General features: G+C 42.1%; 2 protein-coding genes across 3 annotated transcripts; both read right to left on the bottom strand.

The window, feature by feature from the left end:
- Window positions 1-5448: 5448 nt before the first annotated feature.
- LOC128629144 (polycystic kidney disease protein 1-like 3) lies at window positions 5449-10791 on the bottom strand. The gene is made up of 2 exons (XM_053675696.1): window positions 6504-10791; window positions 5449-6422 (listed from the first exon to the last, which is right to left on the bottom strand). Exon 1 carries the CDS (start codon window positions 9024-9026, stop codon window positions 7326-7328), a length of 1701 nt encoding a protein of 566 aa, XP_053531671.1. The 5' UTR covers window positions 9027-10791; the 3' UTR covers window positions 5449-6422; window positions 6504-7325.
- Window positions 10792-10799: 8 nt separating this feature from the next.
- LOC108257807 (GTPase IMAP family member 7) lies at window positions 10800-19182 on the bottom strand. 2 transcript variants are annotated; one of them, XM_017455865.2, is made up of 8 exons: window positions 19159-19182; window positions 16519-17064; window positions 15129-15175; window positions 12930-12988; window positions 12772-12821; window positions 12292-12683; window positions 11443-11580; window positions 10800-10879 (listed from the first exon to the last, which is right to left on the bottom strand). In XM_017455865.2, the coding sequence occupies exons 1-8, from the start codon at window positions 19172-19174 to the stop codon at window positions 10838-10840; spliced, it is 1290 nt and encodes a 429-aa protein (XP_017311354.1). In that variant the 5' UTR covers window positions 19175-19182; the 3' UTR covers window positions 10800-10837. The 2 variants fall into 2 exon arrangements, with proteins under 2 accessions (XP_017311354.1, XP_017311355.1); XM_017455866.2 differs by lacking the exon at window positions 19159-19182 and adding an exon at window positions 18578-18735.
- Between the last annotated feature and the right edge of the window lie 6232 nt (window positions 19183-25414).

Raw genomic sequence — 25414 nt, 5'->3', positions numbered from 1 at the left:
GTGAGTCTAATGTTGGTTTGTGTCTAATGGTCTAATGTGGGTCTAATGATGTTTTTGCTTGTTGAAAGAAAGTTTGTCATTGAGGATTTGGCAACCGAGGAAGCAGGAAGTGTCGCAGGAAGCAGTGTCCCTCGAGCTAACGCTATTCTTTTAATCTCTATACTTTAAAATTATATATATATATATATATATATATATATATATATATATATATATATATATATATATATATTTATTTTACCTTACGTCTGTTGTTTCTCCACTTTTGAGTGCAGATGAGGATTTGCTCGAGCTGCACATGGTGCTGCTGGAACTGCAGGATGTGGAGAAACAGATCCATGACCTACTCGACAAGCAGGCCCAGCTGCTGGAGCGAAGAACCGCACTGGAAACATCTTGTGCCTCTGTCTACAGATCCAAGGTAAGCACGCAGCGTGGAATTACCACTCCCAGGCCCTCTACGCCGTGTGTTTCTCTGTGCAGGGACCGTGCACCCAAGACTTTTCCAGCCGAGGTCTCTGTCATCACGGACCTCGGGTGCACCAGCAGCAAAAGGAGAGAGCCTCTGGTGTTCGAGATCCCAACCAGGAACCACTTCGCCCCTCTCCATCAGACCAGAACAAACGCTGTGATCGTCGGGGACTCCGTTGTGCGAAATGTCTGCATCGCTTCAACAAAGGGTAAGATGCACACACATTGTTTTTCTGGTGCTCGTGTCCTTGTTGTCGCTGCGCAGGTGTCCGGGATCCTGAAGAAGGACGAGCGCATTGGAGCGGTCGTGCTGCACGCGGGGGCGAACGACATCAGGCTGCGGCAGACGGAGGTTCTGAAGAGGGACTTTGCCAGCCTGATCGAGACAGTATGACGGTATCAGATCACCCACCACGAAGATCATCATCTCTGGACCTCTTCCCACATACAGACGTGGAGCTGAAAAGTTCAGTATACTTCTTGCTTTAAATGACTGTTTAGTTTCTTGGTGTAATGAACAGAATCTGGTGTTTGTTAATAACTGGAATCTGTTCTGGGAGCGTCCTAGGTTGTTTCGTCCTGATGGCCTGCACCCCAGCAGCCTCGGAGCGGAACTGCTGTCAGACAACATCTCCAAGATGCTACACACCGAGTGACTACCTACCGTAAGTACATCTTCCTACAATAACAACGTTCATCATAATCGATGATCAATTAATAGTCCAACACCTGTAGTACATACTATAGAGACTGTGACTGTTCCCCGAGCTATACAAATACATAGAAAATTTTGGAAAGTTTGTTTTAGTAACCTACATAATTAACATAAAATTAGATCATACTGAATACACATCCAGCACCTTTAATCTGAAGTTAGGATTATTAAACATTAGATCTCTTGCATCTAAGGCTCTTATTGGTAACGAAATCATTACTGATCAGGAATGTAATTTAATGTGTTTAACGGAAACTTAGATTAAACCAAATGAGTACATAGCATTAAATGAAGCCAGTCCTCCTGGATACAGTTATCTACATCAGCCTCGTTCAACTGGTAGAGGAGGAGGTGTTGGTCTCATCCGTAGTCAAAATCTAGACGTCACACATAAATCTAGTTATAAATTTAATTCTTTTGAAATTCTTTATACCGATATAAGTATAACTTATGTAGCCACAAAAAATAAGTCAATTCCTCTAATTATTATTTACAGACCCTCAGGGCCATATACTGAATTTCTTAGTGAATTTACAAACTTTATCTCAAACCTGGTTGTTTCTGTAGATAAAGCATTAATCGTCTGTGATTTTAATATTCATTTTGATAACCCAGAAGACCCTCTGAGAACAGCGGTTGTGTCCATCTTAGATTCAGTAGGGGTTAATCAGAACATAATCGGGCCGACTCATAATGGTGGTCACACTCTTGACCTCATCTAACATACGGATTAAATATAGAACATATTGTAATTTTTCCACAGTCTGAAGTTGTCTCAGACCATTATCTTATCTCGTTCATAATATGGGTTGATCATAATATTTCCACCTCGCATCTCTACTGCGTAAAACGTACTTTCAAATCAGCTACTGCACCGAGCTTCATCAATAACCTTCCAGAGAGATCAATTAGATTTGGATCACCGTCTGATCCAATAGAAATCGATCAGGCGACTGAATGCTTAGAGTCAACACTCCGCTACATGATAGATAGAGTGGCTCTACTCAAAAGAAAATGAATTAGAGAGAAAAAACTAGCTCCCTGGTATAATGATAAAACACGTACCTTAAAACAGAGCCTACTGAACTATAGAAAATCTAGCGATGCTAGAAAAGTCTATCTCTCCACCTTAATAGGAGAAAAGGTGCGGGACTAGTTAGGTGCCAAAAAAAAGTGGAAGAAGAATAATAACTAGACCGGTACATTTCCTGAAGAAAATGTGAGTGGTGCTTGACACGGCGAAACCCAGATGGGACGCCAATACTTCCGAGAGCCGATGGGGAAGGGCGTCAATACTTTTGAGTGCCGGACGCGTAGCGCGCCAATACTTTAGAGAGCCGGACGTTAAGGGTGCCAATACTTTCAAGAGCCGGACAGATAGGGCGCCAGCACAGTTAGAGCTGGCCGTGTAGTGCTCCAGTACTTTTGAGAGCTGGACGCTAAGGGCGCCAATACTTTCGAGTGCCGGACGCATAGGGCGCCAATACTTTTCGAGTGTCGGACGCATAGGGCGCCAATACTTTCGAGAGCCGGGTGCTAAGGGCGTCAATACTTTTGAGAGCCAGACGCGTAGGGCGCCAATACTTTTGAGAGCCGGACGCTAAGGGCCCCAATACTTTCAAGTGCCGGACACGTAGGGCACCAATACTTTCGAGAGCTGGACGCGTAGGGCGCCAATACTTTTGAGAGCCGTACAGATTGGCCGCCAGTACTGATAGAGCCGGCCGTGTAGTGCAGCAATGCGTTTTAGAACCAGCCGTGTAGGGCGCACATACTTTGGAGAGCCAGCCAGGCGGGGTGCCAATACTTTTGAGAGCCGAACTGATCGGGCGCCAGTACAATTTAGAGCCGAATGTGTAGTGCGCCAATACTTTTTAGAGCGACCCTCAAGGGTGCCAGTACTGTTGAGAGCTGGCCGTGTGGGGTGCCAATACTTTTGAGCGCCGGCCGGATAGGGTACCAATACTTCTGAGAGCCGAACAGATCGCATGCCAATACATTTTACAGCCGAATGTGTACGGAGGCAAAACTTTTAGAGCTTTCTCTTTAGAGGGCCAATACTTTCGAAACTCAATGCAAGTCTATGGGAAATTTTCCGAATTTGAACTTCCGTACCGGGAATGCTGACATTCTGATCACTTACGTAATACATAGCACACCTCTCCTCAAGAAGCCGATCGACTTGACACCTCAACCGTCGTTCTCCGACAAACGGTGCGGGACTAGTTACGCGACAGAAAAAAAGAGGAAGAATAATAATAATTATTATAATTATAATAATAATAAGTACGCTGAATAACAATAGTAGTGCTTTTCAAGAAAATGTGAGTGGTGCTTGAGTGGCAAAATTCGGATAGAGTGCCAATACTTTCGAGAGCCGGACATGTAGGGCGCCAATACTTTCGGGAGCCCGACACGTAGGGCGCCAATACTTTCGGGAGCCCGACACGTAGGGCGCCAATACTTTCGGGAGCACGACACATAGGGCGCCAATACTTTCTACAGCCGGCCACGTAGGGTGCCATTACTTTCGAGTGCCGGACACGTAAGGTGCCAATACTTCCGAGAGCCGCCCGTGTAGGGCGCCAATACTTTTGAGAGCCGGCCGCGTAGGGCGCCAATACTTTCAAGAGCCGGACGCTAAGGGCGCCAATATTTCCGAGAGCCGCCCGTGTAGGACGCCAATACTTTTGAGTGCCAAAGGCGCCAATACTTTTGAGAGCCAGCCGCGTAGGGCGCCAATACTTCTGGGCATAGGGTGCAAATACTTCTGACCCTGACCCCTCTCAACTGTCCAGCTATAGACCAATATCAAATCTCCCCCTTTATCTCTAAGATCTTAGAAAAGGTTGTAGCAAAGCAGTTATGCTCGTACCTACATAGGAACAACATTCATGAAACGTATCAGTCAGGATTTAGACTTCATCATAGCACAGAGACAGTGTTAGTTAAAGTAGTAAATGACCTTCTACTGACCTCTGATCAGGGTTGTGTCTTGCTGCTTGTGTTACTCGACCTTAGTGCAGCTTTTGATACTACAGATCATACTATTCTCCTTGATAGATTAGAAAATGTTGTTGGCATTAAGGGAACAGTCCTCTCCTGGCTCAGGTCTTATCTGACCGATCGTTATCAGTTTGTAGATGTAAACGGCAACTTCTCCACGCATACCGAGGTTAAATTTGGTGTTCCACGAGGTTCTGTTTTAGGCCTACTACTTTTTACTTTATATATGCTACCTCTAGGTCAAATTATTCGTAAACATGGAATTACCTTCCACTGTTATGCGGATGATACACAGCTGTATGTTTCAGCGAAGCCAGACAGCAGCTTAGTAAAGTTGAGGAATGTGTAAAGGACATTAGACGTAGGATGTTAACAAACTTCCTTTTACTCAATTTTGATAAGACAGAAGTACTTGTATTAGGACCACATGTAGCTAGAAGTAATCTTTCTGATCACATGGTTACTCTGGATGGACTTTCTGTTTCATCATGTGTAGCAGTAAAAGACCTTGGTGTGATTATTGACTCCAGTCTATCATTTGATGCTCATGTAGATAATATTACTAGGATAGTCTTCTTTCATCTTAGAAAAATTTCTAAGATAAGAAATATATCGTCACTACATGATGCAGAAATATTAGTTCATGCATTCATCACCTCTAGACTAGATTATTGTAATGCCTTACTGTCTGGATGTTCCAGTAGGAGCATAAACAAACTCCAGTTAGTCCAGAATACAGCTGCTAGAGTCCTCACTAGAACCAGAAGATATGACCACATCACCCCGATCTTATGCAGTAGATCTAAGCAGCTGTATTACTTTAGCGCGTAAACTATCTTAAAAAATCACAGGGTTTTTTCTCAGTCTGCAAACCGCAAATCCCATACGACGGGATACTGTTATGACATAGAACATCTTCGTTCTCTCATTCACAAACGCTACGTAGTAAATGTAAGCGCTCAACTCTGCTTTTCTTTAATACATCATCATATTGAATTTTTATCTAAATTCAGCATTTTAATTGAAGACATATCTTTATTTCAGACTGTAGTTTTGCATAAATTTCACAATTGTCAATGAATTGTTGGGAAAAGTTGGGACGGGGCAACAAAATCCTGGAAAAGTAAGTGTTGCTGGAGGAAAATTTTGCAACTAATTAGGTTAATTGGCAACAGATCAGTAACATGATTGGGTATAAAAAGAGTATTATTTTCCTCAAATCATTCACAACTTTTAATGTGATTATCTCCTTTTGTTTGTTTTTAAATTGCATAATGACTACAATTACAGATAAACTCACAGTGAACCTTGAAACCCTGTCGTAATATTGCAATGTTTTTAATAGAATTAAAACAAACAAATTACAAAACTTTACAATTACAAAAAAAAATTGATCAGAGGACTCCAATAAACAGATAAATTACAAGGGGTTTTTTTTTCATCAACAGTACTAATGCTTGTGTTTCTCAGAAATATTAGAAAACATTCCTGAAAGTTCCACAGGATTTCAAGATAATAAAATTACGTTCTACAAATTGATATATGTTGTAAAAATGCCATCCTTTTCCTTAAACACGAGACTGGATGCGAAGCAAGCAACTGAAACAGGACATGAAACCAAGACTAGATTATGGACAATCACACATTTTAAACAATTGGTACCCTGTCCAGGGGGTACCCTGTTTTTTGATATAGCTCTCAATATAGTCTTCCATCTTTTTTTTTTTTATCTCCTTCTGATCATAGACACCTCCAGAGATGGTGGTCTGATCAGACACACTCTCTTCTTCTTTGAGAAGATTACTGATCGCCTCGGTCTCAGGGCGATATGAATGGTCTGTGTGATCACGCAGAGAATAAAGCTTATTACAAGTCTTGCAAGGTGGTTTCAGCTTCTCCAGGTCCTCCATTGCATACGCTCTGCACTTTACAGTATCTGGAAGTTTAATGCTATGTATCTCTCCAGCGCCGTCTGAAACACAGACATCACGGCCGAGGCAACCTTCAGATGCCAAACTCGCATACAGGACACAGCAGTCATGAATTTTTTTGCAGTGGGATTTCCACAAGAGAGAGACCCTCCATAGTATCTGGACCCACCGATCTCACAGATACCTAGTACGGTGGAAATCAGAGTGTAACGTCCACCAGATTTTTTGCAACCTTTTAATATTTCTAACAGCTTTTCCTTTACACGGTCTTCTTCTTTATGGCCGTAGCATTTTGTGAGCTGGGAGAAAAGAGTAAACATTACAAACGGGACTGAAATACTGAGGGAAATAAAAGTATAATTTTATCATGTTTCACTAACCAGTTCCAGGAAGGAGAACGGTGTCCGGATAGCCACATGGGTTTTGCAATGCACGAATACGTTTGGGAAATTTCCCTTCACTGTGCCTAATAATTCTATATGATGAAAGATGGCTTTTTCACGGTACTTTGAATGTGTTCTTCCTAAAAACAGGATGCTGTGCAGAATCCTGAGGAAAAAGTAAAGACTATTTGAGACAAGTAAAGTTTCCAACATCTTCAGAACAGAGGAGTTTCCACTTCATTTTTTTTTTTTGCTGTAACTATTTTTTTTTATTGATTCTCAGACACTTTTCAGAATACAACACAATATATCAATACAGAATCAACATTTTTACCCCGATAACAAGGTTGCCATTTACAAAAAAAATTGTCAGTGCAACCCCTCATCATACATCTTATTTTCTCGAGTTTAAAAAAAAAATCACATCCTTTAGCCACTGGGAGATTGTCACATATCATGACGAAGCGGAGATAGGACAGATGCAAGTGCAGTATGAACAGTGTTTATTTTAAAGGAGAGACAGGCAGACAAATCAAAAACGTAATCCAAAAACGTGATCCAAAACAGGCGAAGGTCAGGCGATCGGCAAACAGACATACACAGGGTTAAACATGAATCAAGGCCGTGGTCATGGAAAACAGGGTCCATAAACAAAACGAGAAACATGAACTATGACGAGGAACTGGGAGCGGATAATCCAGCGTGAACTAACTCTAAACATGGAACGTGACAATGACTACTAAACGAACTAATCTAACTATGATAATCTTCCGCGTTGTGTGCTGGGAGGCGCGCGGTATATGTGGACATGATCAGCATCTAAACTGCTAGCAGCTGAGGGCAATACAGACACATGTAAAATCCCAGCCAATGACAGAACAGGGAGGAGACATGACAGAAACAAACAAAACACACGTGTCCAGATGTCACTACTGTCAACAATGGAAAAGCAGGTGCTCGCGCATTCGTGCTTAGAGCACGCTGCTTCAATAGGAAATCATGACAGAACCCCTGTCCAAAGGCACCTCTCTCGGAGTGCCATGAGTCATCCCATTTCATTGGTGGCCCCGGCCCCCTGGGCTGAATGTCCCAAGCAGAGCCAGGAAACCGCACGGTGTTCTTGGCGGCGCAGGGAAGCGGAGCGACGTCCCTGGCTGAACAGGGAGGCAGAGTAACGACCACAACCGGGCAGACAGGCTGAGCGACGTCCTCGGCGGAGCATGAAAGTGGAACGACGTCCCCGGCTGAACAGGTAGGCAGAGCAACGACCACAGCCGAGCAGGCAGGCTGAGTGAAGTCCTCGGCAGAGCATGAAAGCGGAGCGACAACCACAGCCGGGCAGGCAGGCTGAGCAACGACCACAGCCATGACCACAGACATGGACGTGAGCAGAGCTTGGTTGTCCCCATCAGCTGACTTGGGCGTGAACATAACTTGGTTGGTTGGGTCATCAGACGGGAACATGAGCAGAGCTTGGTTGTTTGTTTCAACAGACACTTGGTTGTGCATGTCAGCAGACATGGACGTGAGCAGAGCTTGGTTGTCCGTGTCAGCAGACATGGACGTGAGCAGAGCTTGGTTGTCCATGTCAGCAGACTCGGACGTGAGCAGAACTTGGCTGTGCGTGTCAGCAGACTCGGGCGTGAGCAGGACTTGGCTGTGCGTGTCAGCAGACTTGGGCTTTGGCAGAACTTGGGTGGTCATGTCGGTAGTCTTGGGCGTGGGATGAACTTGGGCGACCGGGTCGGTAGACTTGGGCGTGGACTGAACCTGGGTGACCGGGTCGGTAGACTTGGGCGTGGACTGAACCTGGGTGACCGGGTCGGTAGACTCGGGCTTGAGCAGAACGTGGTCGGCCGTGTTGTTAGACTTGGGCGTGAGCAGAACTTGGTCGGCCATATCAGTAGACCTGGGCTTGAGCAGAACTTGGTTGGCCGTATCAGTAGACTTGGGCGTGAGCAGAACTTGGTTGGCCGTATCAGTAGACTTGGGCGTGAGCAGAACTTGGTTGTTAGGCTTAGATATTAGCGGAACTTGGTCAATTGGATCAGCAGGCTTGGACATGACATCAGGGACTTGAGACTTGACTTGGATTTCAGAGACTTGAGACTTGACTTGGACTTCAGAGACTGGAGACTGGACTTCAGAGACTGGAGACTTGACTTGGATTTCAGACTTGACTTGGACTTCGACCTCAGGGTTGACCTCTAGCTGGAGCTTGGCAGGTGAGCCCACCTCGTGGGTATCAGGTTCGAGCTCAGAGGTCGCCAGGTTAACCTCCGGCTGGGGCTCTGATGCTGGAGCCTCCCTGTTGACCTCTAGCTGGAGCTCGGCAGGTGAGCCCACCTCGTGGGTCTCAGGTTCGAGCTCAGAGGGCGCCAGGTTAAACTCCGGCTGGGGCTCTGCATGAGTTTGCCTGTGGTAGTGGGTAAACGGCAGGGCAGGTTTGCCTGCCAGACTTACCCCCCCGAAAAGTTGCTCTAGCTCGACCCTCGCCTCCGGACTCCCGAACCACATCATGAACTCCCCCACAAACTGTTCTACACTGTCCAGGTTCCTACAGTGCTTATCCAGTTGGATAGAACTTATCCAGTCCAAAGAACCAGGACCACATGAATCGGAGCCATTGTTTCTCCTCTGGCTTAGGGTCAAACAGGCTGGAGAACTAGAATTTACAGTCTACCAGAAAATATTCTGGGGCACCGAAAAATCCGTCAAATGGATCAGGAAGCTCCATAAATGTCCATTGTGGGAATTGGACTGAGTCCATAGTGGGGACAGTTGGCGTTGACCTCCAGGTTCTGTGTTTTCTCCGTTCTCCAGCTGCATCCATGTTTTGGCGGAAGATTCTGTCACGTATTGTGACGAAGCGGAGATAGGACGGATGCAAGTGCAGTATGAACAGTGTTTATTTTAAAGGAGAGACAGGCAGACAAATCCAAAACGTGGTCCAAAAACGTAATCCAAAACAGGCGAAGGTCAGGCGATCGGCAAACAGGCATACACAGGGTTAAACATGAATCCAAGGCCGTGGTCATGGAAAACAGGGTCCACAAACAAAATGAGAAACATGAACTATGACGAGGAACTGGGAGCGGATAATCCAGCGTGAACTAACTCTAAACATGGAACGTGACTATGACTACTAAAAGAACTAATCTAACTCTATGATAATCTTCCGCGTTGTGTGCTGGGAGGCGCGCGGTATATATGTGGACATGATCAGCATCTAAACTGCTAGCAGCTGAGGGCAATACAGACACACGTCACGTGAAATCCCAGCCAATGACAGAACAGGGAGGAGACTTGACAGAAACAAACAAAACACGTGTCCAGATGTCACTACTGTCAACAATGGAAAAGCAGGTGCTCGCACATTCGCGCTTAGAGCACGCTGCTTCAAGGGGAAATCATGACAGAGATAGATGAATATTTACCAGACTTCCAATGCTACAGTAGGGAACATCTTGCTATAAGGGATGTGAAAGCAATAACATCCTTTTGTATTGAGCTCAATGGAACTGAGACATCAGGAATCCCAAATACAGCAATCAATGGACAAGGTTTTATATCTACCCAGAGAATAGTGGACATGATGGTAAAGAAACCAGACCAAAAACCATAGAGATCACGGCAGAAGAAAAACATATGGCCAAGATGACAGGGAGAGCCATGACACTTATCACACCTGTCCGGTACGTCCGGATACATTACAGAAAGTCTCGACTTGGACAGATGGACTCTGTGTAAAACTTTGAACTGGATAAGTCCAAGACGAGCACAAGAGATGGTAGACTGTATCCTCCCTATAGCATGTTCCCAACACTCTTCACTTATCTGTACTCCTAACTCCGTTTCCCACGCATTCTTAATTTTGGTGCTCGCCTCACTACCTAGCGCCAGAATAAAATCATAAATATATATATATATATATATATATGGATTGCAATGTGTGTGTGTGTGTGTGTATTTTATGGTCCTTGCATCAATAAATTTGTTCTGATGCCTAATAAATTCTTTATAATGCACTCAGTGAAGTATTATTATGAGCAATTATGTCCAATTAGGACTTCAAATAGATGTCATAATGGATCCCATCACCGTATTTAAATTAACACACACACACACACACACACACTTGCTTTTAAACTGCAACTGAAACACATCAAATAACAAACACAAGATTCTCTGATTAATTTCCTTGAACCGTGTGGGACATCAGTGAGATTTTACAGTGAGGTTCAGGGCTTCAGCTAAACTCTACAGAGACACAGGAAATAAATGACACACATGTGATCCAAACCCAGATGATTTTAATCTTACTGCATGTTTCAAACAGAAACCAATGGCTTTCCCTCAGGATCAGGGATTGGCTGTAGAGAAACACAGACAAATATAAGTAGTTACAGTGCTCATCATCATCATCATCATCATTACAGGCAGTTAAACTGCATCAATAAAGGTAATTGTCCATTTTTTCTTCTGATTTGTTTCTTGTATTTATGGTAAATGTATATAATTTATAGGTCATGTGAAGCATTACTTTGTTATCTTAAATATAAAAAGGCTCACACACCTTATATGTGCATCAGTGACGATTGATTTAGTTTTTACATTTTTATTTATTTACTTTTCTGCCTATTAGTCACTTTTAAAAGTTTAAAGTGGTCCTGACACTTTAAAAGACAAAAACATTTATATTGTACAACTTAGAGTGCTCACTGATGTACAGCAATAAAATAAGAAATAAAATATTTATAAAAATGTATAAATTTACAAGAAATTATTGAAATGGTCGGTCGTTAAGCACTTTGTGTTGTGAAATATACATGAAACACGCTGAATAAACATTTATTAGGCGTACTCTGGCCTATAATTATTTATATCTCAGATAGCGATAGCGACAGCTCAGTAAACATCACTCTGTATTTCTCACCACGACTCGCTTTCTCCCCATGATGATGTTCAGGTTGTTGAGAAAGGAGTCCTTCATTCTCTCCAGCATTTCCTGGTGTTCCTTCCTCTTCTCCTTCAATCCGTCTGATTCCCTCACCCTGTCCCAATCTTCTTCGGTCTGCAGACAGACACGAAAAAGCAGCATTTATCAGCAAAGTTTCACACGCTTAAACCTTGTACATTTACATTAAACATAACGGTAATCTTTCACTAATCCCAATATTTAACCCCCATTTCAGAATGTACAGGATAACCTGCTCCTGAGAAGTTACATTAACCTTTTCATGCACTTTATTTGACTTGTTTTAATTGCAGAAATGATATTTTCCTGTAAAGTTAGTCCAAGAAAAAACATGAAGTGATATTGTTGATGTTAAAAATATATATATGTCCTGAGACTGTTGCATGACGCAGCTGATTAAGGAGGTAAAAACAAACTAAACTCTTATCTTTAATAAAACAAACATAAAATGCATTAATTAAAGAGTCTGCACCGAGATGTTTTTTAAATAAATAATATTTAATTATATCATTTTTATATTAGGTTATTATTTACAATTCACTGTAATTGCTAAACATAAAACTGTTAAATTAAATAAAATAGTAAACAAAGATGCTCACTGGAGAATTTGATCTGTGATATTGTGTAAAAGGTTTGTAAAGATCTATCAGAGGTGTTCAGAAAGACAAACAGCCTCTGGTTTATGTTAAATTACACTTGGCATCTTTTCTTAAAAACAGCCTCGAATTGATTCTCCATAAGTGTAGACACTTTACATGAAAGAGTTCATTTAGTGTGAATTTAAATGAGAAACACTGATGAACTCACCATGTCCTCAAAGGTTTGCCCACGGTAATACTCTTCGGTTCCTGGAAACTGGAGGCCGTTCTTAAACAGCTCTTCGAGGTTGTTTGAGACGAGATGCAGCGTCTCATCTTCAAAAGCAAACACCTTCTCGTCCTCACACACCATCAGCACCAGATCACCATTGGGGGAGCAACAGGGGAACTCCTCAAAAACACCAATCACCTCCATGAACATGTGTTCTGGGAGGTAGAACTGCTCCCACTCATCGACCATGTCGGGCTCATCTTTGTACGATGTTTCTTCCAAAGTTCCGACCTTGAAACTGTACTCTTCTACCTTTTTCAGTTTAATCTCTGACCCCCTGTTATCTGAAGCAACTTTTCTGATCTTCTGGAGATAAAGCTTCACCCCATCTAAACAAGCATAGAATTAATCACAACCACACTTATTTATATTATTTAACATCAGAGTTTAGTCGTAGACATGTTTATAAACATTTACCTTTTTTGAGATCCGGAAGAAGGAAGTCCTTCTGAATTTTATCTTGTTTACTAAATAGTCAGAGAGAAGATTCCACACAGTCATTGAATTTTATTATTATTATTACTATTATTATTATTGTTAAAGAGTCACAGGTAGGAGTAAGAAAACCTACTCGCCTCATTGTTGATGATGATCTGGTTTCCACATGAAGATACTGAGAGAAGAGCCGCACTCCCTAAGTGTGTGACATCAGATTGAGAAATACGCAGTCAACAGAGAATAACAACAACGCGCATGCGCACATCAGCCAGAGGGCGGACTTTCAGCTTCGGTCATTTAAAAAGATCAAATCACCAGAAAAGCCTTCAGTCTGTCCGTAAATATTATTTATGTTATTTGATTAGTCGTTATATCTAACAATGTGTGTGGGTGTAACAGTGTAAACTTGTGTAACAGTGTAAATTTGCTGTCCCCTCAAAATAACTCCACACACAGCCATTAATGCAGCTGTCGGGAACCTATGGCTCGCGAGCCAGATGTGGCTCTTTTAATGGCTGCATCTGGCTCGCAGACAAATCTTTAATAATAAAAAAATAATAACGTTAAAAATATAAAACATTCTCATGTATTTCAATCCATTCATTTCCTACCGCTCATGTTCATGGTTGCAGGTGGCTGGAGCCAATCACAGCTGTCCTCCGGGACAACACCAAATTTTTATTGGATAATGCGTAACGTACACGGGTCGTTGTGAGGTCAGGAAGTAAACTTCCCTCCTTTTAATCAAGTAGTCAGCTAGCTAATTGCAGAAACCCTTTTATCGAAGAAGATGGCTAAAAGAAAAAAAGATGAGTATCGTACTTTTCAGCAGGAATGGACAGAGGAATTCGCCTTTGTGGAGAGAGCAGCTTCTGCAGTGTGTCTAATATGCAATGATAAAATTGCATCGATGAAACGGTCAAATATAAAGTGGCACTTCGACACACGCCGTACTACATCGCGGGCTTCACATCTAATCTCCTGCAGTCATTCAAAGCGCGCTTTGGAGAATTTCGGGAGCGCACTCGTCTTTTTAAGTTCATCACCCATCCACACGAGTGTGCAGTGGACAGCGCCGACCTGAGTTACATCTCCGGTGTCTCCGTCAGAGATTTTGAGCTGCAAGCCTGAAGCCCTCAGACACGTGGGTGAATAAGTTCAAGTCACTGAATGAAGATTTGGAAAGACCTGCACGACAGCAAGTAGAGTTGGCGAGCAAACACAAGTGGGGAGAAATGAAAAAACTTCAACCCGAGGACCAGCTGATTGTCAAAACTTGGAACACGCTTCCCGTCACGTAGCACACACTGCAGCGTGTGAGTATTGCTGTACTGACAATGTTTGGCTCTACGTATGCATGTGGGCAGCCTTTCTCACATCTAAAGAACATTAAGACCAACCCACGATCACGTTTAACGGATGGAAGTCTCAACGCCTGCATGAAGCTTAACCTCACCACGTATCAACCAGACTACAAAGCCATCAGCAAAACCCTGCAGCACCAGAAGTCGCATTAATGGTAAGAAGTACTTTATTCATCATTGGTTAGCAACAGCATAACAACGTTATTAAAATAATTCAGAGACTTATTGTACTTTAAAAGTGTTGGTCTTATATAAAATGCACACATTTACTTGTATTTAGTTTTAAACATATTGTATGGCTCTCACGGAATTGAATTTTAAAATATGTGGCGTTCATGGCTCTCTCAGCCAAAAAGGTTCCCGACCCCTGCATTAATGTCTAAACATCTGGAAACTAAAGTGAGTACACCCCTAAGTGAAAATGTCCAAATTGACAAAGTGTCAATATTTTGTGTGGCCACCATTATTTTCCAGCACTGCCTTAACCCTCTTGGGCATGGGGTTCACCAGAGCTTCACAGGTTGCTACTGGAGTCATCTTCCACTCCTCCATGATGACATCATGGAGCTGGTGGATGTTAGAGACCTTGTGCTCCTCCATTTTCCATTTCAGGATGCCCCACAGATGCTCAATAGGGTTTAGTCCATCACCTTCACCCTCAGCTTCTTTAGCAAGGCAGTGGTCGTCTTGGAGGTGTGTTTGGGGTCATTATCATGCTGGAATGCTGCATACTGATCATTCTCTGCTTCAGAATGTTACAGTGTGTGTGTGTGTGTGTGTGTGTGTGTGTGTTGTACATAAGTATACCAACTGCTTGTTAATAGAATCTGAAATTTCCATGAGGGCAAAAGCCTAAGTCATAGTTTTTTTCTGGAACATACCATGTCAGTCAGTACACGGGTATGGAAATTTTAGTACAGCTCAACCCTAGAAAGCTGATATCTGACCAGGACTGAATAAGAATCTGCTTACCTGTCCTTGTACTGCTCGCTCAGCTTGTTTCTGGTGAGCGGTCAAGTCTGTGAATAAAATGTAAAAACAGCAGTTAGGAGACAATACATGTTATGATTTTTTTTAGACAGAGGTTCACAGAAATTCCACTGAAGTACTGAATGTAACCTTTTGGAGGGTCTGTTACTGACTAGTAGCTTATTTATAATATCTAAAATTCTGCTAAGTGTACGTGCAGGTCTTTTGCAATCACTCGAGGGTTTCTCACAACCTGCCTTCTCAGAAATCTAGTTGCAGCCATTGACAGTTTCCTTTTTCTGTCCTGTTCCAGGTATTTCATACATTTTCTACCCCTAGCCAGTTCAGGTATTTCACGTGTTCCAGCTCAAGCACACCTGGTGCAGTTAATGAAGCCCCTGATCAAGTGTGCTTGGGACAACACCTGCTCTGCATACTTGTGCTGTTGTGAGGGATTCTATTCAGCTGGTGAATAATTTTGAGACTGGAGAAGTCATTATAAGTTCCACTTCAGTTGAATTTGGCAAAAAAACACTTGAAGCATTCATTGTGTTGAACTGTTACAATTGCATTTGTTTATCGCAAACAGCTGAAAGTCTGTACATTCTGTCAATAAACTTGATTTGCAATGGGGGTGAATAATTTTGATTTAAGTGTATATAAAGTGCTCACAGTAGAGGATTTTAATATATATTTTTAAAGATTATTAATTAAGATCTGTGTGTTAAGATTTGCGTCAAATTAAGATTTGTCGTTTGTTGTGTCAGAAGCATGGTTAAACGCTAGTTTGTGAATGGAGGGCGGAGTCAGGGAGAATGAGAGCATGTTTTCTTGTTTTTGACTGATGTCCGAATTGTTCTGAAAGTACAGAGATACAAGCCAAACAAATACAGCACCGCTCCTCCTCACTCCTACCTCCTGTCTAATCAATTCCTCATAAAACCAGGGTGTCACACGATAATTCTATGATTATAAAATAATAAAGTCATTATGTACTGTGGATCAATGGAAATTCATCCTAATTAAAGTATGGAAATTAGTGGCTGTATATTTTCTGTTTCAATGCTGCCACCATTCACTGCTCGGAGAGCCTTTGAAGCAGGATTCCGTATAATTTCAGGTGTGCCACAGGTCACACACATGCTTTTTCATTATCTAGATAAAGGAAGTTTAACAGAATTTGTGTAGGTGATATGAAAATACATTGGAGTAAATGGTTAATATTCAGGTGCAGTGCATTAAGGGTAATGTAGGTTGGTGTGAGAATTGGAGATTTGAGTGTGTGTGCATCGCAGAGAGTGTCTGGCTTTTCCTTTTAACACTTCCTGTTACATTTAACTGGTTTGTCTTGATTGTGTCTTGAGGAAAACCTGTAGTTCTGCAGCAGGCTCACCATCAGGTTTAAACGACTTCTCAATCTTCTCAAACAGCTGACAAACTGAGCTCCTGCTCGATTCGTGTAACTGTGAAAAACTGTGATGCCTCCCATGACATTCCTCTGTTAACTCCTGAATGGCAGTGAATCTTAATTCATCTTCTGATGTATTAAATCCACTGTCTGTGTTTATCACAATGGAGTAGTTTATGGCTTGATCGCCGAAGGAGTTCAGGATGTATCTCAGTAGGTTTCTGTCTTCCTGTGTAAAGTCATGAGGCTGTACCACAAGTAAAAATGCATGAGGTCCAGGTCTAGAACGTGAAACGCACTCTTTTATTTTCCGATTCAGCTCCTCATTAGAGAGTTTAGGGTCGTACAGATGAGGTGTGTTGATGATGGTGATGTATCTTCCCTCCACATGTCCTCCGACCATCTCACAGTGACGCTCTACTGAATGTGGACGATCTTCAGTCTCAAATGCTGATCTGCCCAGGATGAAGTTTCCCACAGTGGTGGTCTGTGGAAAACTTTTCCCCAAAATAACAATCCTCAGCTCTGGCACTGTGAAAATAGAATAGGAAATAGAATAATTAATCTACCAGCAAATAGCTGATCACAGTCATATCATCATAGGGAATTTTCCTTAATGAGCAGGATGTACAACACTGATCACACATTAACTACCAGTGGGCATTAACTAACAGTAAACATTAACCACCAGTGGGTATTAACCACCAGTGGGTATTAACTAACAGTAAACATTAACTACCAGTGGGCATTAACTAAGAGTAAACATTAACCACCAGTGGGTATTAACCACCAGTGGGTATTAACTAACAGTAAACATTAACTACCAGTGGGCATTAACTAACAGTAAACATTAACCACCAGTAGGTATTAACTACCAGTGGGCATTCACTAACAGTAAACATGAACCACCAGTGGGTATTAACTAACAGTAAACATTAACTACCAGTGGGCATTCACTAACAGAAAACATGAACCACCACTGGGTGGTAAATCTCGTGCACATCGGAACAACTTCATCCCGACCATTGCCTGCATTCGGGGGTGCTATGGACCTCCTCGACCACACCCTACGTAACTTAAATTTTCCCCGGTTCTGATGCGTCTGCCAAGTTTCCTGACGTTTCAGGTATGTTTATGCTCTTAAAATCACACGAATGCATGAAAAATAAATAAATAAACAAACATGCCGAAAACAATAGGGCCCTGCACCTCGGGTTTGCACCGGAGGCGCGGCACTTTCGGTGATCGGGCCCTAATATCTCCAGCTCAAAAAATAAGAATGCAAGAAACTATAAAAGAGGCACATTTTAAATCATTTGCATTTTTCAGCAAAAATGGGGTTTTAAACATAGTTGATTAGTAATATAATCTTCAATATTAAAAACAATAAATTAATGAACGCGTCTTTATTTGTATTTTGTTTTATAATTTTAAACCAAAAGCGAATGAGCGCAACGTACACGGACTCAGTCGAGTAAATAAGTCAAGAAATTGACTGAAGTCATCATATTAGACTGAACACGTGTAAAGATATGAAACTATAATATAACCTAGGGATGCACCGAAATGAAAAATTCTTGGCCGAAGGCCGAACACGTTTTTCCCATTTATTTTACCAGTTTTTCACCATTGCATGAATTAAATAGTCTAAATGTGCTTTTTACTATTTTGTCAAAAACTAACATTTCAAAATATTTATTTAACAATGAACATTTTTTTTCATTCCAGCAGGCATAGGCTACCAACAAGGCACAATATAACTTTAAATAAATAAATAAACGAGTAAAATAAAAATATTTTGATGTGGTCATCTTTGAGCCCCTTGAATAGCCTATGTTAGGTCTATAACTGACTGCTGAAAGAATGGAACACTCTGTAGACTACAACTAAAAGTGCATTAAAATGTGCATTGACAAGAGTGCAGAAAATGGTTCTATACAGCTGATTCTATTGGGGGTATATACCGCTCGCGTCCCTGTACACCTCACCGAGCATTATAGTAGATACAGGATTTGTCTGCCTGCCCTTAAATAAATGTCTTTACCTGCTTCCATACTCTACTCCCTTACGTCTCGCGACGTGACGGAATACTACGTGACGGATAACGTGTCCACAGTAAACAAAGTTATAGCAGAACAGTTGTCAACATCCGAAGAGCATGCGGTCGTTCACGTAGCACGTGCATGCGCGCGCCCCCTCATCTCACCGAGCGCGCTGCCGGAAATGGAGGTCATGAAATTCGCGCGTCTCACTCTAGTTGCTAGGCTATTTGGCGCGTCATCACACACGTCAGTGTTCGGTCAACTTTATTCGGCCGAACACCCAAAGTATTTTTATTTATTTATTTATTTATTTATTTATTGCTATTTTCGGCGAATAATTTCGGTTGCCGAACATTTGGTGTATCCCTAATATAAATAGATGAACAGGAAAACACTTCCTGGATTAAGACGTTTACGCTTTGACTTGTGCCTTCGAGTCGCATTTTTAATATTACACACACATTAACACATTGAAGTGCAAATATCATTGAATTGAACCCGGAATGTTGTTTATGAATATTGTTTAACTCGGGCTTAGTCATTTACATCAGTTTAAACTGAATTATTTTTATTTAATCCCTACCTTCAACCGACGCCATTTCGTGTCTCTGCTAAGGGTCTTCTGGTTTTAACGTCGGTTGGCAAACCAATTTATGGCGCATTAGCGCCACCTACTGGACTGGAGTGTGGGCAGCAGATTGGCAGGGGTAAAAAATAGTAATAAATAAATGATAAACAAATAACTATATACTAGATATTCCTACTAGAGTACTAAAGTCTCTCACTTATCCCAGTATTTTTCAGATAGTTTATTAGGGGGCCATTCATTTTCCCAGATGTTTTCCCCAGCAAGTTCTCTAGTGTCATGTTTTGTTTTCCAATCTGCATCTCTAGTTCAGTCCTTTCCTCCTCATACCTTTTTTTTTGCAGTCTAACAGAATGTCTTTTACAGTCTCTTGTGTAATGCAGTGTGTGCAGAGTCCAGTGGGGTATTTTCCTATTCTGTTGAATGCTAGATTTAAGCCATACACCTATTCTAAGACGTGTAATTATCATCTCTTCCTTTGGGTTTCTGCCCTGCCTCACACTCATGCCTACTTATTTTTGTATGGTATATATGTGTCGTCCGGTGTCAGCGGTGTCCCAGTGTTCCTGCCATATTTTATGTGTGTGTGTCCCTTTATAATGGTTTTGATCTCTGCTCTACTTAATGGTATTTGTATATCAACTGTTTCATGCTTTATCGATCTTTTTGCCAGTACATCCACAGTTTCATTTCCTTCTACCCCTACATGTGCAGGAACCCAGAAGAAGGAAACATTCAGCCCCTTAGCATGAAGTATGAGAAGCAGATAAAGTATTTGGTAAACAATGTCTTGTCTGCATGATGTTTTCTCAGACTGTATGCTTGATAGTGCTGATAGACTGTCAGAAGCTATAGCAATATCTTGCCTCTGATGGGTTTTTTCCCAGCCACTGCAGTACCAATAGGACTCCTAATAATTCTACAGTGTACACTCATAGATGATCGGTCGCCCTTTTTTTGACTACTACTTCATACCGGGGAATGAAAAAAGCCGCACCACTGTGGCCTGTCTCAGACTGTTTTGACCCATCTGTATATATGAGTAATTTATCCTGATATTGGTCCATATAGTTTTGAGTTATTATCCCTTGTGGTGCTATTTTAGAATTCTCTTTTAATATTTGTTGTAATCTTGTATCTACAGATGGTTTTATGAATCTCCAGGGTGGTACATTTGGTATTGCCACAATGGGGTTTACTTGTAGCTGACTGAGACCTGCATTTTGTGCCTTTGCATTTCCTAACCATCCAAAGCTATTAAAGTTGGTCCTATAAAACTCTGAGCATTCTTGTAAGATGGCTTTGGTGGGGTGCACCTTGCTATGCCCTTGTAGATTTACCCAATATGCCAGCATGATCTTAACCCTTCTGATACACGGCAGCTCTCCTGTCTCAATCTGTAACGCAGTCACTGGTGATGATTTAAATGCTCTAGTACAGATCCGGAGTGCTTGTGTCTGTTCCATATCGAGCTTTTTAAGATTTGATTGTGATGAAGACATGTATGCCATGCAGCCATAATCAAAGGCGGCCCTCATAAGAGCCTGATAGATGTTTATGAGCGATGCCCTACTTGCTCCCCAGTCTCGCCCTGACAGACATCTCAGAACATTATTCATCTTTTTACATTTGTTCTTAATTTTATCAATGTGAGGACCCCAGGTCAGCTTCTCATCAAAGATCACTCCTAAAAATCTCACAGCCTTGACCTGTTCAAGATCTATCCCATATAATTTAAGTGGTACTGTTTTATGACGTTTAGAGAAACATATACCTTATGATTTTGAAATTGATAGTTTAAATCCCCATTCATTTGCCCACTGTTCTACTTTCCCTATTGCATGTTGCATTTTCTTTCTTAAATATTCTATATTCCGACCCCTAACCCAGAGCTCCCCATCATCCGCATAAAGTGACTTTCCTATATTTTCTCCAACCTGATCAAATATGTCTTTAATCATAATATTAAACAGTATCGGGCTACATACACTGCCTTGTACACTGCCTCTCCATGGTTTTCCCTAACTGCGATGTTAATGCTGTGGGTCTATTGTTGGTTTGTGTCTAATGGTCTAATGTGGGTCTAATGATTTGCTTGTTGAAAGAAAGTTTGACATTGATGATTTGGCAACCGAGGAAGCAGGAAGTGTCACAGGAAGCAGTGTCCCTCAAGCTGAAGCTATACTTCTAATCTCTATACTTTAAAATTATATATATATATATATATATATATATATATATATATATATATATATATATATATATATAATTTTATTTTATTTTATTTTTTTCTGTTGTTTCTCAACTTTTGAATGCAGATGAGGATTTGCTCGAGCTGCACATGGTGCTGCTGGAACTGGAGGATGTGGAGAAACAGATCCATGACCTACTCGACAAGCAGGCCCAGCTGCTGGAGCGAAGAACCGCACTGGAAACATCTTGTGCCTCTGTCTACAGATCCAAGGTAAGCACGCAGCTTGGAATTACCACTCCCAGGCCCTCTACGCCGTGTGTTTCTCTGTGCAGGGACCGTGCACCCAAGACTTTTCCAGCCGAGGTCTCCGTCATCACGGACCTTGGGTGCACCAGCAGCAAAAGGCGAGAGCCTCTGGTGTTCGAGATCCCAACCAGGAACCACTTCGCCCCTCTCCATCAGACCAGAACAAACGTTATGATTGTCAGGGACTCCGTTGTGCAAAATGTCCGCATCGCTTCAACAAAGGGTAAGGTGCACACACATTGTTTTTCTGGTGCTCGGGTCCTTGTTGTCGCTGCGCAGGTGTCCGGGATCCTGAAGAAGGACGAGCGTATTGGAACGGTCGTGCTGCACGCGGGGGCGAACAACATCAGGCTGCGGCAGACGGAGGTTCTGAAAAAGGACTTCGCCAGCCTGATCGAGACGGTACGAGGCAGATCACCCACCATGAACATCATCGTCTCTGGACCTCTTCCCACACACAGACGTGGAGCTGAAAAGTTCAGTAGACTTCTTGCTTTAAATGACTGGTTAGTTTCTTGGTGTAATGAACAGAATCTGGTGTTTGTTAATAACTGGAATCTGTTCTGGGAGCGTCCTGGGTTGTTTCGTCCTGATGGCCTGCACCCCAGCAGCCTCGGAGCGGAACTGCTGTCAGACAACATCTCCAAGATGCTACACACCAAGTGACTACCTACCGTAAGTACATCTTCCTACAATAACATTAACGTACAATAACGTTCATTATAATCGATGTTCAATTAATAGTCCAACACCTGTAGTACATACTATAGAGACTGTGTCTGTTCCCCGAGCTATACAAATACATAGAAAAGTTCGGAAAGGTTGTTTTAGTAACCTACATAATTAACATAAAATTAGATCATACTGAATACACATCCAGCACCTTTAATCTGAAGTTAGGACTATTAAACATTAGATCTCTTGCATCTAAGCCTCTTATTGGTAACGAAATCATTACTGATCAGGAATGTAATTCAATGTGTTTAACGGAAACTTAGACTAAACCAAATGAGTACATAGCGTTAAATGAAGCCAGTCCTCCTGGATACAGTTATCTACATCAGCCTCGTTCAACTGGTAGAGGAGGAGGTGTTGGTCTCATCCGTAGTCAAAATCTAGGTGTCACACATAAACCTAGTTATAAATTTAATTCTTTTGAAATTCTTTATACCAGTATAACTTATGTAGCCGCAAAAAAAGTAAATTCCTCTAATTATTATTTACAGACCCCCAGGGCCATATACTGAATTTCTTAGTGAATTTGCAGACTTTATCTCAAACCTGGTTGTTTCTGTAGATAAAGCATTAATCTTCAGTGATTTTAATATTCATTTTGATAACCCAGAAGACCCTCTGAGAACAGCGGTTGTGTCCATCTTAGATTCAGTAGGGGTTAATCAGAGCGTAATCGGGCCGACTCATAATGGTGGTCACACTCTTGACCTCATCTAACATACGGATTAAATGTAGAACATGTAATTTTTCCACAGTCTGAAGTTGTCTCAGACCATTATCTTATCTCGTTCATAATATGGATTGATCATAATATTTCCACCTCGCCTCTCTACTGCGTAAAACGTACTTTCAGATCAGCTACTGCACCGAGCTTCATCAATAACCTTCCTGAGAGATCAATGAGATTTGAATCACCATCTGATCCAATAGAAATCGATCAGGCGACTGAATGCTTAGAGTCAACTCTCCGCTACATGCTAGATAGAGTGGCTCTACACAAAAGAAAATGAATTAGAGAGAAAAAATTAGCACCCCGGTATAACGATAAAACGCGTACCTTAAAACAGACCACTCGACAATTAGACCATAAATGGCATCAAACCAAATTGGTAATATTTCAAACAGCATGAAAGGAGAGCCTACTGAACTATAGAAAATCTCTTAGCGACGCTAGAAAAGTCTATGTCTCCACCTTAATAGGAGAAACAGTGCGGGACTAGTTAGGTGCCAAAAAAAAGTAGAAGAATAAGAATAATAACTAGACCGGTACATTTCCTGAAGAAAATATGAGTGGTGCCTGACGCAGCGAGACCCGGACGGGGCGCCAATACTTTCGAGAGCCGACGGGGAAGGGCGCCAATACTTTCGAGAGCCGGACGTTAAGGGCGCCAATACTTTCGAGAGCCGGACGTTAAGGGCGCCAATACTTTCGAGAGCTGGACAGATAGGGCGCCCGCACAGTTAGAGCTGGCCGTGTAGTGCTCCAGTACTTTTGAGAGCTGGACGCGAAGGGTGCCAATTCTTTCGAGTGCCGGCCGCATAGGGCTCCAATACTTTTGAGTGCCGTACGCGTAGGGTGCCAATATTCTTAGAGCCGACCGAGTAGGGCGTCAATACTTTCAAGAGCTGGACGCATAGGGCGACAATAATTTCGAGAGCCGGACACTAAGGGCGCCAATACTTTTGAGAGCTGTGTAAGAGGAAGCGCTGCCAAGTCTCTGGCAGCAAGGAGTTGGAGGAAGTAAGAGAAGCCTATGTTCTGAAGAACCGTTCATGTTCTGCATGTTCTGAATTGTCATTACTAAAGATTAAGAAGATTGGATCAGTTGTACTGTTTTTGGAATACTTGAAACACTTTTTTTGTGGAATACTTGATGCGGCCCAGCCTCACCCAGACTCCCCCAGGTAAGTTGAGTTTGAGTTCCCTGCTTTAAAGGGAGTGAACATCTTAGAATGTAGCAGCAAATATGTCTCCATTGATATACTGCAAAGTGAAATCCCTTTTGGGCTTGCCCTGTCCCTTTTCCCCTTGGCATATTCACTCACTGACCACTTTAATAGGAACACCTGTACACTTTCTCATCATGTGCTGTGCAGCAAGAAAATACCTAACATCCTGCTGAGAGACGTCAAGAGCTGTTACTGTTCATACATCAGAATGGGGAAAAGTGTGATCTCAGTGTCTTTGACCGTGGCGTGGTTGCTGACATCCTGGGATTGTCATGCAAAACAGTCATTAGAGTTTGCACATAATGGTGCCTGAAAAACAAGTTTCACTTGTAGGGTCTGTTCTGCAGGTGGAGTTGGCAAGAAAGCTATGGTAGCTCAAATAACCATTCTTTTAAACAACAGTGCATATGTATATATTTTCTACTCCTATCAGCCAAGAACAGCCCTCTGAGGATACAGTGGGCACAGGCTCACCTAAACTGGACAGTTACATGGTCTTCAACTGTCTAGTTGTAAATCTCTGTTTCTCAGGTAACATCAAAGATCCCTGCAAATGTGTTTATTTTTTGCAATATATGAATCAATAAATTCAAAAATGAAACTTAATTGAAACTCTTAAATGTTGAATCTAAAAGGTTTGGTGAAACATATTATAAATGTAAAATGCTCATTGCTGTGTATCTAGTCTATCTGAAAAAAGACACAACAGACTCGGGCTCCCTTGATGATCCAGACAGGTATGTGTCACGAGTTCCCCTTTAAGCAGTGCGCTGTGGAGCATGTCAGCACGTGTGCACGAGCAGGTGCGCGAGTACCTGCTTTTCCCTTGTTGACAATCGTGACATTTCGACATGTGCATTTGTTTAAGTTTCTGTTAAGTCTCCTCCCCGTTCTGTCATTGGTTGTTGTTTCATGTGTGTCTGAATTGCCCTCAGCCGTCAGCCATTACAAAGCTGATTATGTCCGCATATATACCGCGTGCCTCCCAGCACACAAGGTGGAATATTGAGTTATATAGTATATTAGTTTAGAGTCCTTACAATAGATAACCACAGTCACAGTCCATAG

This window comes from Ictalurus punctatus, chromosome 25 (genome assembly GCF_001660625.3).
Source record: "Ictalurus punctatus breed USDA103 chromosome 25, Coco_2.0, whole genome shotgun sequence".
Classification (NCBI taxonomy): domain Eukaryota; kingdom Metazoa; phylum Chordata; class Actinopteri; order Siluriformes; family Ictaluridae; genus Ictalurus; species Ictalurus punctatus.
The sequence above is the reverse complement of the archived record's forward strand: the minus strand, read 5'-3'. Positions and strand labels throughout refer to the sequence as shown.